The sequence below is a fragment of the Xyrauchen texanus genome, chromosome 31 (assembly GCF_025860055.1).
Source record: "Xyrauchen texanus isolate HMW12.3.18 chromosome 31, RBS_HiC_50CHRs, whole genome shotgun sequence".
Classification (NCBI taxonomy): domain Eukaryota; kingdom Metazoa; phylum Chordata; class Actinopteri; order Cypriniformes; family Catostomidae; genus Xyrauchen; species Xyrauchen texanus.
In genome coordinates this window covers 12538253-12554135 of record NC_068306.1, presented here as the reverse complement: position 1 = coordinate 12554135, position 15883 = coordinate 12538253, and the positions used below count along the sequence as shown (strand labels likewise).

The 15883-nt window shown below is 38.7% G+C and overlaps 1 protein-coding gene across 1 annotated transcript in view; it reads left to right on the top strand.

Moving 5' to 3' along the window:
- The window catches only part of LOC127624765 (matrix metalloproteinase-17-like), a 91660-nt gene extending 75777 nt beyond the window's left edge, over window positions 1–15883 (top strand). The window contains exons 5-10 of the mRNA XM_052099633.1: window positions 1856–2032; window positions 5183–5285; window positions 6286–6368; window positions 8545–8697; window positions 9214–9471; window positions 13729–15883. Of these exons, the coding sequence (XP_051955593.1) occupies window positions 1856–2032; window positions 5183–5285; window positions 6286–6368; window positions 8545–8697; window positions 9214–9471; window positions 13729–14051 (1097 nt within the window). The 3' untranslated portion in view covers window positions 14052–15883. The remainder of the gene's footprint in view (window positions 1–1855; window positions 2033–5182; window positions 5286–6285; window positions 6369–8544; window positions 8698–9213; window positions 9472–13728) is intronic.

Below are 15883 nucleotides of genomic sequence, written 5' to 3'. Positions count from 1 at the left end.
TGTCCTTAACGCATTCAGGATGGATTAGTGTTTACACATCAGTTGTAATGCAGTCATATGCATTTTGACCACATTTGTATGTGGTTTTTGTGATCTGATCATAAAATGCTTTAGACCCCATTAAGGCCTGTATTTAGCGTTGACCACATGTGATCGAATCACCAAAAATGTATCTTAATACCAGGAGTAAACAGGGTCATATTGACCAGAGGTTTTCCAAAAAGGACAGAAAAGCACCTCAAAAGATCCAAATCTTCTGAACCCATACACTGAACTTTGTAAGGGACAGACCATAATGCAAGTCACATTTACATATAATCTTATTTACAAGTTCCGCAGTAGATCTCAATGCCATTCTCATTTCCTTGTATTTATTTCCACTTATTTCTGAATTGCGATTGTTCATTTGTCTTGCTAACCCAATAAAAAAAAAATGTGAAAGAACTTAAACTTTTACTAACACACCTCGAGACTTCTGCTTTCGGTTTTGAATGGTGAACAAACTTTTTAAACGCAAGGCATAATTGACGTCAAACCCGCAACGACATGTCTTCACGTGGCATATTTGAACACAAATGAGATGTGAGAGCTGTGGCAGAGGCGAATACATTTTTGCCTTTTCTTCACACAAAGCTATCTTATGGTTTAAGAAGACTTGGAATATTACGCACAAGCGGGATAGATTGCTTTTATGGTAATTTAATTGTTTTTCTTTTTGTTTGTATTGCATGCTTTCGTTTTATGGAAAATCATACTTTAAACATTCTGCAGAATTCTCCTTTTGCATTCCACAAGGGAAAAAATGTCTTAAAGGTTTGGAAGAACACGACAACTCTATCCCTGTAAGATTACAACCTGCATTGTGCCCCTGAAAGCTTGCATGACTGTCTTCACCAAGTGAAAATCCATGAGGTTCTGTGTCTGTTGTTTTCCAATATCTTCAAAGTGCATTATGCTAATGCTAAAGCAGGTACCCACATGGAGGTGCCGAGGCTCCATTAGTGATGCACAGCTCATTTCGAGTCTTAATCTTAATCAACAAGTCACAGGTTTAATCCTCTGTCCTGCTCAGGAGAGCTTGACTAACTGTATTCTGCTTATTCAAACCTGCAGAGCAAGGGAGCTGTCAAGGTTTTGACTTTTATTCACAGCTTCATAGCCTCTATCTACCTCTCTATTTCAGTCTATCTATCTATAGATCTCTCTATCTGTCCCTTTATCTCTATCTATCTCTCTCTCTCTCTCTCTCTCTCTCTCTCTCTCCATTCCAACGATTCCAGTGACACTTTCCTGGCTCTGACTACATTTATGTTGCCATCTCTCTGGGTCATTTAACAGAAAAGTGTGAATGTATTTTTGGCTGGTTGCATCACTCTGTCCATGTACTAAAACGAGTGCAGAGATAATGAAAGATGTAACATTTATCTCACAGTCCTCCTCATCAATCACTAGCTCATTGTGTTTAAAATGACAGTGTAGCTGGACATCTTGAACTATTCCCAATTTAATCACCATGATTTAGAGGACATAATTGCACTAGATGTCTTCACACCGTATGTTAAGCTAGAAAAAAACACAAAAGAGTTTTTCCTAGATAGCGTGGAGAGCAAATGGGGACTTGTGCTGATGTTTCCAAATTCTCAGATTGTTCTCTTGAGAAAAAGACCCCAGTAATCTCAAGTGTTTCCTCCAGAGTTTCAAAACAGAGCTCAACAATGCCTCAAACTAAAATTCAGGGATTTCAATATGAACTCTTGAACATTTATCAAGTTCTCTGAGCTATGAAAGACTCAACATTCTTTGGGAAACATTCTTTTTTCAGATTTTAATTCTTTGTTCAATCCTCTTTCTTCAGATTCCCATGGGATGGATCTGTTCGCAGTGGCAGTGCATGAATTCGGCCATGCCATAGGGCTCGCTCACGCCTCTGCCATTGAGTCCATCATGCGGCCTTACTACCAGGGGCCAGTGGGCGACCCGCTCAAGTACAACCTCCCATATGAGGACAAAGTTCGTGTCTGGCAGCTTTATGGTAAGAACAGCTGCCTTTTGTCACGTCTTGCTTCTTTCCTTCTTTCTTTCTTTCTCTCTTCCTCTGCCCTCATCTCAGTCCTCCCAAACCTCCCCCTCTCCATCAGCCGAAAAAACACACAGTGTCAGACTGACAGACTGTGTGAGCAGAGATCCTCAATCAAATACTGACACCCTGATATCTTGTTGTGAATCTTAGATGACTTGGCATAGTTGCTGAAGAAGCTGGAAGTGACAAGTAGGGACAAATTGAAGGCACAGTTTGCAAGACAAAACAGATTGATGCTGTAATCTGTCAACAGTAAACAGACGGGGACATTCACTAAACAATGGTGGCACTTAAGCGCATAGTATTTCAGAGCAGAAAAGGTCTTATTTGCTAACTACACATAATCCAATTTATGCACTGATATATTACTGCACCAAAGTGTATATGATAGAAGTCAGTGTGATTATTTTCAGCAAAAAACACACCTTGTTTCTATTCAAGGGAATCTAAATATAAAATGCTGTAATTAAAGGCCACGCCCACAAAACTATCAGGTTGGGGAGTAACGAAATACAAGTAACGGGAATACGTATTTAAAATACAAAATATAAGTAACTGTATTCCACTAAAGTTAAAATGTAAATCATTAAAGTGCATTTGAACAGCGGTGAAACACTTTCTTATGATGTGTTACATTCATACGAGCAGACAGAGAAGTAAGTTTGAAGTAAGTTTGGAGCAGAAGAAATATAAATAATCCTTGTGTAAATTGTCATCTTTACACTAAGCTATAATGCTATTTCAAGCCATTTTACATGCACATGTTACCAGACACAATCATATTTTTTATCAAGAAAATTCACGTTTTGGATCATCATTTATTTTTTCTAGTAAGACCTTTGATATTAGGGCAAAAATCTTATTCTTGATAATAATTTTTGTATACTTTTACCTGTAGAAATATCAAAAAAATCCTTAAAACAAGATCAATTTTATTTAACTTGTTTTAGAAACAGCACCGTATAAGATATTTAGGTTTTTCAGAGAATGTATTTTTAACATGTATATTTTGTCTTATAGTCAAAACAAGTGAAAAAATGTACCAGTGCTGAAGAAGTAATCCAAAGTATTAAGAATACGTCACTGAACTTGAGTAATGAGTAATGAAATATGTTACAAATTACATTTTACAGCGTGTATTCTGTAATCTGTATTGGAATACATTTCAAAAGTAACCCCCCAACCCTGACTATGTTTTGGTTTGAAAATGCATTTATTATTCTGCATTTAGGGGCGAGGAGCCTACCCCTGTTCAGGACCGGACTCAACTGGTGGTGGTGGGGTGGTGGAGGTTGCCGTGTTAGCACACTGAAACAGCAATGTGATAGATTGTGAGCAGACTTATAAAACAATGGCTTACATGTGATTGGCTAGGAGTTACCCAGCTAATGGTGCAATGATGTACAGCTGCTAGTCTTCCCACTAGAACTATGCTGCGCATACATTACCTGGACATTTTAGGACGGAATGGCCCTAGCCCTCCCCTCCGATCCAACAGGTCCCAGATGAGCTCAATGGGATTGAGATCCGGGCTATTCACTGTCCATGGCAGAACACTGACATACCTGTGTTACAGGAAATCATGCACAATCATGCATGGCTGGTGGCATTGTCATGCTGGAGGGTCATGTTAATACACAGCATTGAGATTGCCTGCAATGACAAAAAGCTCAGTCCGATAATGCTGTGAAACACCTCCCCAGACCATGACGGACCCTCCACCTCCAAACTGATCCTGCTCCAGAGTACAGTCCTCGGTGTAACGCTCATTTCTTAAACAATAAATGCGAGTCCGACCATCACCACTGGTGAGACAAAACTGTGGCTTGTCAGTGAAGAGCACATTTTACCAGTGCTGTCTGGTCCAGCAAAGGTGGGATTGTGCCCATAGACGACTTTGTTGCCAGTGATGTCTAGTAAAGTCCTGCCTTACAACAGGTCTACAAGCCCTCAGTCCAACCTCTCTCAGCCTATTGCAGACAGTCTGAGCACTGATGGAGGGATTGTGCATTCCTGGTGTAACTTGGGCAGTTGTTGTTGCCATCCTGTACCAGTCCTGCAGGTGTGATATTCGGATGTACCAACCCTGAGCAGGTGTTGTTACATGTGGTCTGCCACTGCGAGGATGATCAGCTGTCCTTCCTGTCTCCCTGTAGCGCTGTCTTAGGAGTCTCACAGTAAGGATGTTGCAATTTATTGCCTTGGCCACATCTGCAGTCCTCATGCCTCCATGCAGCATGCCTAAAGCACCTTTACACAGATGAGCAGGGACCCTGGGCATCTTTCTTCTCTTTAGTGTCCTAAGTTTTTATAACTGTGACATTAATTGCCTACCATCTGTAAGCTGCTAGTGTCTTATGACCGTTCCACAAGTGCATGTTCATTCATTGTTTATGGTTCATTGATCATGCATGGAAAACTTTGTTTAAACCCTTTACAATAAAGATCTGTAAAGTTATTTAGATTTTTGTGTAAAAATACTGAAAAAGGGACATTTCTTTTTTGCTGAGTTTATTTAGGCCTTGTTCAAACAAATAGGTTATCAATTGAAAATGTATTTACAAATTGCATCCACACTGGACCAGTGTTTTCCTCTACCAGAAACGAAATGCTTCAAAAACAATCTCCAGTACCGCAGACTTTGGAAAACGATGACATAAGGAGAATGGAAAATTAGTTTCAACCAAAAACTAATTATTGCTGATGTGGCCTCTCACCTACGCTTAGATTATTTAGATAACAGATATAAAACGGACAAAAAACTTTGAAGCTATTTTTCTCAGTATTCTAGTATTGGCATATTCACTGTGTTTTGCCTATGTATAGGTCAGCATATTTTTTGAGACTTTGGGGTGGGCCTTTTAGACTTGGGCTAGTAAGCAACCACCCAGAACACTCTGTACTAGTTTCGCAAAACTCGTTTTATGAGACCTCGTCATTATCTATCCATCTTTGAGTTATTTCTGGAGTGTAAAAGGGTTTGTCCAAAAGTCAAGATTTTAAAGAGTCTACTTTGTGTGTGTTCCTTGAACCTGATGACCTGATGTTTATGCAAACGTGGTTTTGTGCAAGTTCAACTGGACCCTTATTGTGTTTTGCCAGGTGTTCGGGACTCAGTATCGCACACAGCGCAGCCAGACAACCCCTCTCAAACAGCCGAACCTCCTGTCCTGCTCGACCTACCAGAAAACAGATCCACAGTCCCGTGAGTGAATAATCTCACACCCGCAAAACACACATTCCTCTGGTCAGCGTGTCCTGAATATTGTGAATAGGAGAGGTAGTGATCCATCACTCAAAAAACTTCATAATGTACCCACAACCACACTCAGCCTTTCTGAGGCAAATGCCGGAATTACACAAACTATAGACTTAATTCTTGATTAAGCAAGAATTTATCTGCATCCGAGAGCACCCCACACCTCTCCACTCTCATCTCTTTCCGTCTTCTCAGTGTACATGTGAGACAGGTAGATTTAGTTTGACTTGAGTCAGTAATACAGTATATGCCTCGCCAAGAACTCGGCTAATAAACTGTGAATGAAGATCTTTGTTAATAAAGTGTCAGGGGACTTCCCACTCACAAAAGAAGCTCTGTCGCTGTAATTGCTTCATCATTAGCAACCCAGCCACGTCAAAGTGCCAAGTCAGTCATTAGCCGAGGGGATAATGCATTCAGAAAGACTTCTATTGCAGGAAGGTGATAACATCTCCCTTAATTTGCCTAGTCTTTGAACAGACTGGTTGCACAAATATAGCATGCTAAAAATAATGATACACAGATTTATACCAAGATATACCAAAAAGAATATAGCTCCATATACTTACTGCAAATTTTTACGTGTATATTTTCGAGTTGGGAGTGACATCTGTATTACATTGCATTTGGTTTTATACACACTATGTGAATTTAATGAAAATAGCTTGTTAATTCCTGAATTTTTGGGGAGTTTAGTTGTAGAATGCGGTTGTCACTCCCGTATATACCTATTCTGTGTGTACTGAACTGGATTAAATACTCAGAAGAGGAGGGACAACTATATTTAGCTGCAGTGTGTATGTGGCCAATGATTCACTTGCACAGTGACACAAACACTTAACCATTCTAGTGGTAAAAATACTTTGCTTTACCATCACACTGACTACAAATCCATTCCTTCAATGTTTATTCCTTTGATTTGTATTTTCTTTCTTCTTTCTGTCAGACCAGCCCGTGATGCCCCTGACCGCTGCACTAGCCACTTTGATGCTGTTGCTCAGATTCGCGGGGAGGCCTTCTTTTTCAAAGGTAAGAACACCCAGAAGTACATGGTTGAATCAGTAATTATCCTCAAACTAAAACTCATGTCGAAGGGCATGCTTTTCAATGCCAAATATGATGATTCCCTTGTGAGAGGCCCCCTTCCTGAAATATAAAGGTAGCTAGAGTATATACTGATTTTGATGTATAAAGACCCATTTATACTGCATGAGAAAAATAGTATGCGTGATAAAAATATAAAAATTCTCGCCTTTTCTTCCCAATTTGGGATTCCCAATGCACTCTAAGTCCTCGTGGTGGCGTAGTGACTCACCCTAATCCGGGTGGTGGAGGATGAGCATCTGAAACTGTCAATCCTTGCATCTTATCATTGTTATAATTGGCTTGTTGAGCACGTTACCGCAGAGACATAGCACGTGTGGAGGCCCATGCTTTTGTCTGTGGCATCCACGTACAACTCACCATACCCCCCACCGAGAGCGAGAACCACACATTATAGCAACCACGAGGAGGTTACCCCATGTGACACTACCCTCCCTAGCAACTGGGCCAATTTTGATTCTTAGGAGACCTGGTTGAAGTCACTCAGCATGCCCTGGATTCGAATTTGCGACTCCGGTGGTGATAGTCAGCGTCTTTTATCGCTGAGCTACCCAGGCCCCCGCTCTATGCGTGATATTATTAAAAAAATTAAAGGAACATTCCGGATTCAATACAAGTTAAGCTCAATCGACAGCATTTGTGGCATAATATTGATTACCACAAAAATGTATTTTGGCTCATCCCTCCTTGTCTTTAAAACAAAAACATTTGAATCTGGGTTCCAGTGAGGCACTTACAATGGAATTGAATGTGGGCCAATTTATGAATGTTAAAATACTCACTTTTACAAAATTATAGCCACTAGATATAAACAATATGTGTGTAAACATGATTTAAGTGTGATAAAATGACATACTAACCTTTTCTGTGTAAAGTTATAGCCAATTTTACAACATCGTTGCCATGACGATGTAATGTCAATGAACCTTATGACTGTGAAATTGACAATTTCTACAACTTAAAAGCTCAAATAATACATGAGTTTTAACAGAACAATTCATGTAAGTGCTTTTATAAAATTATAAGATTCACATTTCTGCCTTTAAACCCTCCAAAAATTGGCCCCATTCACTTGCATTGTAAGTGCCATTTTCACTTTTTGAAAGAAAAGGAGGCACAAGTTTTTATTTATTTTTGTTGTAATCAACAGTATGATACAAATGCTTTTGATTAAGCTTATCTTGTATTGAACCTGTAATATTCATTTAAATGCTTTTATTTTGTCATTGTACTAAAGCAAAAACAAATTATACAAATATTATTAGGAAAATGATTAGTTTGTATTAAGTTGACAGCATATATTTTTCTACCCATTATAAACCTGAAGCTAAATATTTTCAGTCAAATTCAAATTAATTTGTATAGCACTTTTTACAATAAATATTGTTCCAAAACTATTTTAGAGAATAATGCCATAAAAACCCCAGTAAGCAATCTAAAGGCAATAATGATGAGGATAAAGTCCTCAGAGAGAAACAACAAAAGAACAAACTATTCTTGAAAGTATGTATGTTGCAAATACTTTTTTCACAAACATATGTAGATTTTGTTCAATTAATTATTACTGTCAAAAGTAATTGTGATTATTGAAATGATGAACTAGTTATCTAGTATTTAGACATAAAACAATTATGTAAAATTTGGTAAATGTCACTTTTTTTCTCTGAAATTTTCAAAAAAGAAAACCCTTGCACCTTTTTGGGAGTCCCTGGGCTCCACTTCTACCCTTGGCAGAAGTGATACGTCTCTCAGCATCTACTTGGATGCAATGAAAGATGGTGTTGAGGGGTCTTGAAACTTGGACTGTTGTGCAATGTTTTCTTTTCCTGCTGTGTCTCTGATGTGAATTACACCACTGTCTGCATTTTGATGCATTCTAAGATCCGGAGTAGAAATACAAATGCTGTGCTGTATATGCTTGGCTGGTTCTGCCAGCTGGGCACTCTGCTACTCACTGCCCATGGGCATGCACACATTCCTCGCTCGTTAAATATTTTTCTCCTATACAACGTATCATGCACTTAAATATATACAGAGGTACACCATATATTACATAAACACACATATACTCACGCAATCTTTCTCTGAATCCTCTCGCCAGGGAAGTATTTCTGGCGTCTAACACGTGAGAAGCACCTGGTGTCATTAAGGCCAGCACAGATTCATCGTTTCTGGAGGGGTCTTCCTGTCAACCTGGACAGTGTGGATGCTGTATACGAGAGGCCTGGAGACCACAAGATAGTGTTCTTTAAAGGTATTTATATATTGCTTCAGAAAAAGTGAAACTTTGTTTTACATTGTTGTCATGGTTACAATCGCACTTGGTAATTTGGGTTAATTATACAGCTAAAGAGATCTAGAACAGCTTTAAAAGGCTCTTATAAGATTTTGTTTGATATTTCAAAAAGACTGTTTGTTTAAAAAAAAAAAATTTTAAGCACAATTCTCCCTGGAGCATAAACATTCTCTTGTAGGAAACGTCTTAAAATGATTAGAATTGAATGCCCTCAAGATATGTAAATGCCATTTTTAGTGTAGACTATAATGCACAAATTGTTCCTGGAAGATATAATGCGAGAGTGTTTGATGTCCTCAAATCCAAATGCACCTCAAAAGCATGAAGGTAAAAAGACTGTGTAATATATTTTAAAGTAGTTAAATGTATTTCTCAGCAGGTGCTTTTTCTAATAAGCTCTCTATTTAGCTGGTAAAAAAGGCTTTAGGGTTGTACGACTTTATAGTAAGAGGTTGAAATGTTTCTCCTCATCAGGAGGGAAATATTGGGTGTTCAAGGACAATAATGTTGAGGAGGGCTACCCACGACCCGTCAGTGACTTTGGCTTGCCCATGGAAGGGGTGGATGCAGTATTTGTCTGGCTGCACAATGAGAAGACCTACTTCTTCAAGGACAGCCGTTACTGGCGCTATGACGACCACCTGCGACGCATGGACCTCGGTTACCCGAAAGACACGGCGCTATGGAAAGGAATCCCACCTCAATTAGATGATGCCATGCGGTGGTCTGACAGTAAGTATTGTAAATCCTGTTACGTTCTTTTATTAACTTGAAATTGTAGTAGCACTCGTAAATGTTATATTTTAGAGGGTTTCCAGTATCCTGTCACTCCTTTTGGAGATAAGTCAGAAGCAAGCCACATCAGAATCATTCATACTTTAGAAATGCACCATAATATCTTTAAACCCAATGTGTGGAGGGATATGCAATAGTGCAACACCATCAGCCGTGGAAGAAATGAAAGGTGATTTTATTTAGATGGAGTGGGTGTTAGCCGATCAGGTGTTTTGATTGGATGGTTGTCATAGCAGCAGTTGTCAGGTCTATGTGAGAGGAATGGAGAAAGGGGCATAATGCCCTGTCATGATTCATGCAGAGCATTGTATCTAATGCACAATGTGGTTCTCGAATTCTCACTCTTAAGAATGAAGAGTAGGCATTTGAAAAGTTGTGTCAAATAGAATCAAAACTGTGCTACAAACTGGGACTAGATTTTAATCAGCCTTTCAACAATGGACTTCTCAGTACTCGAAGGGGCCTCGACGGGGCTTCAAAGGAACCATCATCAATCAAACAGCCATTGTTGCCAAGTAGATTCTAAGTGTTTAATGTAAGAATTAAATCTAGATCAAAATAATCGATGCATGTTTTCCACACTGTACTGTATATCAGGAAGTACACAGTTGGGGGCGGCTGTGGCTCAGGTGGTAGAGCGGGTTGGCCACTAATTGCAGGCTTGGCGGTTCGATTCCTGGCCAACATGACTCCACATGCCGAAGTGTCCTTGGGCAAGACACTGAACCCCATGTTGCCCCCAATGTCAGGCTAGCGCCTTGCATGGCAGCTCTGCCACCATTGGTGTATGAGTGTGAGTGTGTGATTGGGTGAATGGGACACTGTGTACAGCGATTTGGTAACCACTAATATTATTTAAGTGCAGATAATTTACACTGTATTTGACAAAATTTACATGTTGTACAAGACTGAACACAGTATTTAATCCTTTTCTTTTATAGGCTTCAAAACAGCAATAGCCTACTCTAGTACCGTAATAAACAGCGATATTTACCTACATATATGTTTTCTAAAACATTTTAGTATATGAAACATGCTACACAGAGGCTTCCTTGAACATTTTTTGATCAGTGACACCAACGATTTGCTGAAACTAACAGTTTGAGCTGACCAATGGAAATACAGTCGAATTTACCTAATTTTACTGTGTCTTTGCTATAGTTTAAATCAGAGACAATATTAAAACATCTCTGGGTTCAATAGAAGTTAAGCTCGATCTAAAGCCTTTGAGGCATAATGTTGATTTCCACTAAAATGTATTTCGACTCATCCCTCCATTTCTCCAAAAAAAGCAAATAATTGCGGCACTTACAATGGAAGTGAATGGGGCCAATTTTTGGAGAGTTCAAGGCAGAAATGTGGTGCTTACAATTTTATAAAAGCTCTTACATTAATTCTTCTGTTAAAACTCATGTTTTGTTTGAGCTGTAAAGTTAAAGTTAAATCATTGTTTACCGGGATTACATGGTTAAATGTGTTGCATCGTCATGGCAACCAAATAGTAATCTTTTGATATAACTTCACACAGAAAGATTTAGTAAGTGATATTATCATACTTAAATCATGTAAACAATCATATTGTTTACATCTTGTGGCTATAGTTTTGAAACAGTGAGTATTTAAACGTTTACAGATTGGCCCCATTCACTTCCATTGGCACATTGTAACCCAGATTTATGCATTTTAAAGATTGAAAAGGAGGAAATTATTTTTGTTGTAATCAACATCATGCCATAAATGCTGTAAATTAATCTTGATTTGTATCAAACCTGGAATAATCCTTCAGGGCTCATGATCACAACTTTAAGTAACATGTCTTAGTTAATATGATGAACTACACTTTTGGTAGTCTGCTAGGACACCTCTGTGAACTTGGGGGGAACTGACTGCATGCTGCATCAACCAAGAATCCTTGGTGGACCAGTTGGATAATCGTAATTGAAAAATGAAGAAAATCAAGTTCTATCAGGAAGACTCGCAGACTTGAGTGAAATTGAAGATGTCATTTATTTGATGAATATAAAAACAGAAAAGTAATGTCTCTCTTTGGCGAAGGCCCCGTCTGGCGCTCCGAAGTTGTAGTACTCGGAACCGTCATATCCTGCCGGAGATAGGAGGCAGGGGTGAGGAGCCTACCCCCGTGCAGGACGGGACTCAACTGGTGGTGGTGGGGTGGTGGAGGTTGCCGTGTTAGCACACTGTAACAGCAATGTGATAGATTGTGAGCAGACTTATAAAGCAATGGCTTACATGTGATTGGCTGGGAATTACCCAGCTAATGGTGCGATGATGTACAGCTGCTAGTCTTCCCGCTAGAACTACGCTGCACTTCCATTTCTGAAAAAAAATCTAGCATAATTTCTTTTGCAGAATCCACTTGCTTTGATTTTTGTGTATTTAATGCAAAAACACAAGAAATTTGGAGCCACTGTATAGCTTAAAGCATTCATCTAAAAACACAGCTTCACTCTACATTTCTTTTATTCTATGTTGGGAATCTCTCTCTCTCTCTCTCTCTCTCTCTCTCTCTCTCTCTCTCTCTCTCTCTCTCTCTGGTATACACACACACTAACGTAGTTTGACACAGATCTTTTTCCCTGCAGTGGTGTCTCTGTAGGCAGAGAACATCAGCTCATCAAGTGACGTCCTCTGTGGCTTTGCCAACCCCACAGGTTCTGCTCGTAGCTGTTTGAACTGAGAGCAGAAACAGGTCAAACTGTAAAGTGGAAGTCCCTGGCCTCCACAGGGAGGAAGAATTATCTCTGGGGGTTTGGCAACTGGATCCTGTTCAAAAAGACCAATTTCATCCACCAAGAGAAAGAGATTGATAATGGTGCTCGTTCAGATAAAAGCAAGTTTTAGACTGAACAAAAGGAATAGATCTCCTTCAAGTGTCAAAACATGGTGGTCTCCAAAGGTGATTTTAGACCCTCCAACCCCCTAAAAGTCTGTCACCCCTTTTCCATTGAAATGGCGCGGTGCCTTGTATCAGTGCCTGGCCGGGAATCTGTCGATTTTTCACAGAACTGATACAATTTTACACTGACTTCAGAGCCAAACAGTGACCAAATGAGAACAATACTACCTTAGCTGCACTCAAACAAACGTGTTGCATCACAGCTTTTGTGTAGAAGTCTTACACTTTGTTTTAAAGCATATTCTACCACTCAAAGTAATTTAATTCAGCGAGTAATTTAAAGTTCACAGCAATCAAACCACATTTGTAAATAAAATAATGTTATTTTGGAGGAATGCTTCAAAAATCTATTGATTAAAATAAAACCGGCTGTATGTCAACTGAAAGAGTGCCACATTTCAGTACAACTTTCAGTTAAATCACAAAATAAAATATGTATTTTTTTTATTGTTTTATTAAAATTTTTAAGTTATTTGGAAAAGTTTTATTATGGCTTTCAATCATTTTTTATTAATTATTTGATATGCAGATTAATTAATAAAATTAATTGCAACTAATTGCATGTACTAATATTGAAAAAGCCCCAAAACTATTATTGCATAATTATGGTAGACGAGTAAAGCACTGAATAGGAATTACAAACAGTGACTTTAAGGTCTGTTCAAACCAAGTGTGGTTTTGCTTATTTCTGCACTGTTTTTCAATGGTTTTTGTAGGTAAACATGCACTAGATGGACATCTTTTACCATTTTTCTGCATCTTGCACTGGAGCGGCAGATTTTTTAGGTGGCATGTGAAGTTATAAAGAACTGTTAAAAACATGTATCGAGACTCCTGCATTCTGCTGTCTTTGCGATGTTGCATGTAGATTTTTTAGCGTAAGGACATGTTCGAAATGAACTGCAATTTAGTAGTCAATATTTTTTCTATTTTCATATCTTAACATAAACAAGCACAAAAATAAAATGTAATCCGAAACAGTTGCGATTTTGATAGGTTTATTAGAAACAAATAAAAAGTTACCTGGGTGAGTTTTAAACCTGCAACCTTTCATACCCAAAGCAATAACAACAACACATCCTGCAATATTATTGGAGATGAACGGCTGAAATCTAGAATCGCCCCCGGCAACTTAAAACAGGAATTGGAGCTGACAAAAATTTCCCCAGAAGGGAAAAGTGAAACTTTGGTGATGTTTATGACAGATGAAAGCAGGTCAGTACATTTTTTCTGCGTGTCAACGTATTTTATTTCCTTTTTCCATTCTTTCTGTCCAGGTGCGTCATATTTCTTCAAGGGAAAGGAGTACTGGCGGGTGGCGGGTAGCGATATGGAGGTTGAAGCAGGTTATCCACGGCCCATCGGCAAAGACTGGCTTGTGTGCTCAGAAATGCAGTCGGACTCCCCGGAGACGCAGAACAACTCAAACACAAGATTTCACGGGCAGCGCCATGCGGATCATGCAGAGAATGGCTATGAGGTGTGTTCCTGCACTTCGGACTCAGCCTCGCCGTTGGGGACGCGACTCACCCTCTCGCCAGCCTGGGTGTTAGCACCGCTCTGGACACTCGCTCTCACGCTCTCCTCTGCTCCTCTATGATAAGGGCAGAGCCACAGGCCTGTATACTAACAGACTCCAGGACGGGAACCTACAGCAGCCTGTGGATGGAGCAAGCATTGAGATTGAAATCCTTTCACCAGCTGATACTGATGGAAAATCCTCAGAACTTCAATCAATGAAGGGATTGGCTTACATGTTCTTTTTGTTGAACTGGAAATGTTATGTTGTTGTTATTATTATTATTAGAATTATTAGGGCTGTCAATAGCCAATAATCATATATATCAATATTTGATCAGAAAGGCCCCCAAAGGAAGATATTGCAAAGATATTGCATTGTTGTGGCAGACGAGTAAAGCAGTTAGATGCCAATACAAAAAGTTTCTTTATAAGTCAATTTATTTTTAGTTTTTTCGATATCATTAAACTTATGTCAGTCACTAGCCTATAGTCCACAGCAATTCAATAAATGTTTTACTGTGCATGGACTTCATTGGCCAGTGCATCACATGCCATGAACAATGATTTTACTTTTTTTAAGAAACCATGTACTGTTAAAAGTAGTTTAACTTTCAGGAAAAGCATGTGTTGATACCAATGCTTCTCATTTAGATCATTTTTATAGCTTGAATTGCTCTTATGGTGTCACGAAATGTATGGATAGGCGAGGGAAAAAGATAAAGGCCACACTAATCCATTTACGTTTAAAAACATTTTCAGTTTCCAAAGTTTGCATTTATGGAGAGAGGTTTTGAAAATCTTACTTTTGGTGGAGGAAAACGCCATTCCAGTGTGGATGAGAGGTGTAAATGTAGCAAAATCAATGCGTTTTCAAAGGAAAACAAATGGACAAGTGGACATGGCCTAGATGTGTTAAAAAATAAAATTAGGGCATTTAGAAAGAAATGATTGTACTACATTAACATGTAAAATTGACAGCCCTAATTATTATTATTATTACTTGCAACATTTAGATTCATTATTTGCATTTTTAAGTTCATTTAAAAAAAATTATGTGCAAGTTAGTTAACCAACATTTCTAGGCATTCCCATAGATTAAAGACCTAGTAAGAATAATGATCTAAGTAATTAGTAATATCTCTAAAGGGAAGTTGGCAGAAATCTCTTAAATTGAGTTTCCTTCTGGCTGAAGTTTATAGGCATCATGGGATACCATGAGTCACAACTTTAATCTTTCCACACTCCAAGTGCTTTAAGAATCCAGTCACTCGCTTATTATAAGCACTTTTTGGATCTTGTCTTACAGAAAGCATAATCCTTTACTCATTCTACAGTTTTCTCATTGTAACTGTTCTTCCTCGTTCTGATCCAAGTTTATAAAACTTAAATTGATTGTATTGTAAAACAGCCTGCAAGCTGGGGAATTGCTGCGTTCAAATTGCACCCATGACTTATTTTGTTGCCATCGTTACCTGACTTAATTTTTTGTGAATTCTCCCCTTAGTGTCTTTTTCTTGCTCTGCCTTGTTCTAAGCATTTATACTTACTCACCTTCAATACTGTCTGTACTTTGTAATAAACACCACATATGTCACAATTTGTGATACAACAAATGTAATCAAACTCAAAGCAATGTCAGTTATGGCAGTTCAACTGACTGTATTTTTGTTATTATCATCACTGCTAATGAGTTTGTAAAGGGCATGCATGATGCTGGAATCACCACAGCTAAAAACATTTTACAGCTTATTTTTTTCTATATTTTATCTCTTGTTACTGTCTTTCCAACTCATATTATTCACAGTCAGAGAGCAGAGGACATTTTGACAAACACTTCAACATACTGGGAGGATGTTTGACTCATATTCTGGACTGCTGAGGGTGCACTCAATTCATATATGAAAAAATGCC